The sequence below is a fragment of the Ceratina calcarata genome, unplaced genomic scaffold (genome assembly GCF_001652005.2).
Source record: "Ceratina calcarata isolate Rehan_Ccalc_2016 unplaced genomic scaffold, ASM165200v1 scaffold867, whole genome shotgun sequence".
In the NCBI taxonomy this organism is placed as follows: domain Eukaryota; kingdom Metazoa; phylum Arthropoda; class Insecta; order Hymenoptera; family Apidae; genus Ceratina; species Ceratina calcarata.
Genome location: NW_017180018.1, coordinates 10,325 through 11,737, shown reverse-complemented (window position 1 = coordinate 11,737; position 1,413 = coordinate 10,325). Strand labels below are relative to the sequence as shown.

General features: G+C 40.8%; 1 protein-coding gene across 1 annotated transcript; it reads left to right on the top strand.

Moving 5' to 3' along the window:
* Positions 1-164: 164 nt before the first annotated feature.
* On the top strand, positions 165-787 carry LOC108631292 (uncharacterized; the record flags this gene model as incomplete). Its single annotated transcript, XM_018035130.2, has 1 exon — positions 165-787. A coding segment is annotated over one exon (462 nt), but the record flags the coding sequence as incomplete, so codon positions are not given.
* Between the last annotated feature and the right edge of the window lie 626 nt (positions 788-1,413).

Genomic DNA, 1,413 nt, shown 5'->3' with positions numbered 1-1,413 from the left:
AATTCTGCCATTCTTCCATGACGGATATAGTCGTCAAACACATTTAACTGGTTAAATAACAGAGCAGACTCGTGTATGAATTTCCTACGTTCTGCTGTTTCACCTAATTTTTTATTAATCCTTCCATTTTAATATTGCCATAAATTATTAATTGAATTGTTCAGTCCGAGCCCGTAAACTCTGTGAACGAGCTTGAAGACGAGGAACTGGACGAACAGCAGCCGCAACAGTCCGGCGAATACTACGTAGCCCTGCCCGACGGCCGCCTGCAACGGATCCGTTACGTCAGCCGTCAGAACATCGAGGCGATGAAATACTTCGCGAAAATCCGTGCCGAAAATGTGGAACCTCTCCGAGGACCGATCTACGCTTACGCGCCCCTGCAGAAGCTGCAGATCCTCCCAGCTGGTCTTCAAGTGTCCGTCGCTCCCGCGACGACGGCCGTCGAGTCGAAACCGCAGAAACTCGAAATACAGCCGGTCGCTACCCAAGTCCAATACCAGATCGACAATCCCGCGGGAGTCCTCCCGTTGTCCCCCGCCCCGGTTGGATCTTCCTACGCCACGTATACTAGCAACTATCAGGTGCCTGCTGGCGATTCTAGATACATCCTCGCTTTGCAGTAAATTTAATTTTAAACAGCTGTATTTAAGTATGATTGTATTATAATTTGTAACTTGACGTGGTCCGAGGTGGGTCCTGAATATTTAGACTAATTCTCAGTAGAATTGTAAATGTTGTGACGATTCTAAGCTGCGAGTGATTAATAAAATATTTTGTCGAGCAATTGATATATTTTCTTATTGACCAACCTTGTAAATTATGTTATTAGAAATTAGGAATTCTGAATTAGGAATTTAGAATTCTGTAATTCTGCGATAAATCTGATTAAACAGGCACGTTTAAATATGATTGTGTTATAACGTGATTCATGGTGGATCCTAAATCTAGACTAATCATAATCAGAATTGTAGATGTTGTGTAGATATGAGATTTAAGGTGTAATTGATTTATAATTATTTGGTAAAACNATTGAACCTGAGCGATGATTCACATTGTGCAATCTAAAAATTATTCATACGGTTTCGTTCTCAGAATTGTAATACAGTACTTAGAGAAATTATTTATCGTGGAATCATCCCCGAAACAAAAGAAGAGACGGCAGCTGTGTATTGTCGATCAGCCATTGTATTCGATCAGATAAATCTACCCTTAAATAAGGAAACACAATGTACCACTGCGAAACTCGACACGCGAACGTCCGGTGCGAACAGATGATTATCATCATTGCAGTTTCCTTCGTGTTTCAACAAACCTTCTGTCACTTTCTTCTCGTTAATTAACGAGCTTCTAAAGGATGAACAAATATTTTTCCCGTGAATTATTACTTAACATGTAGAATAATTATACCGG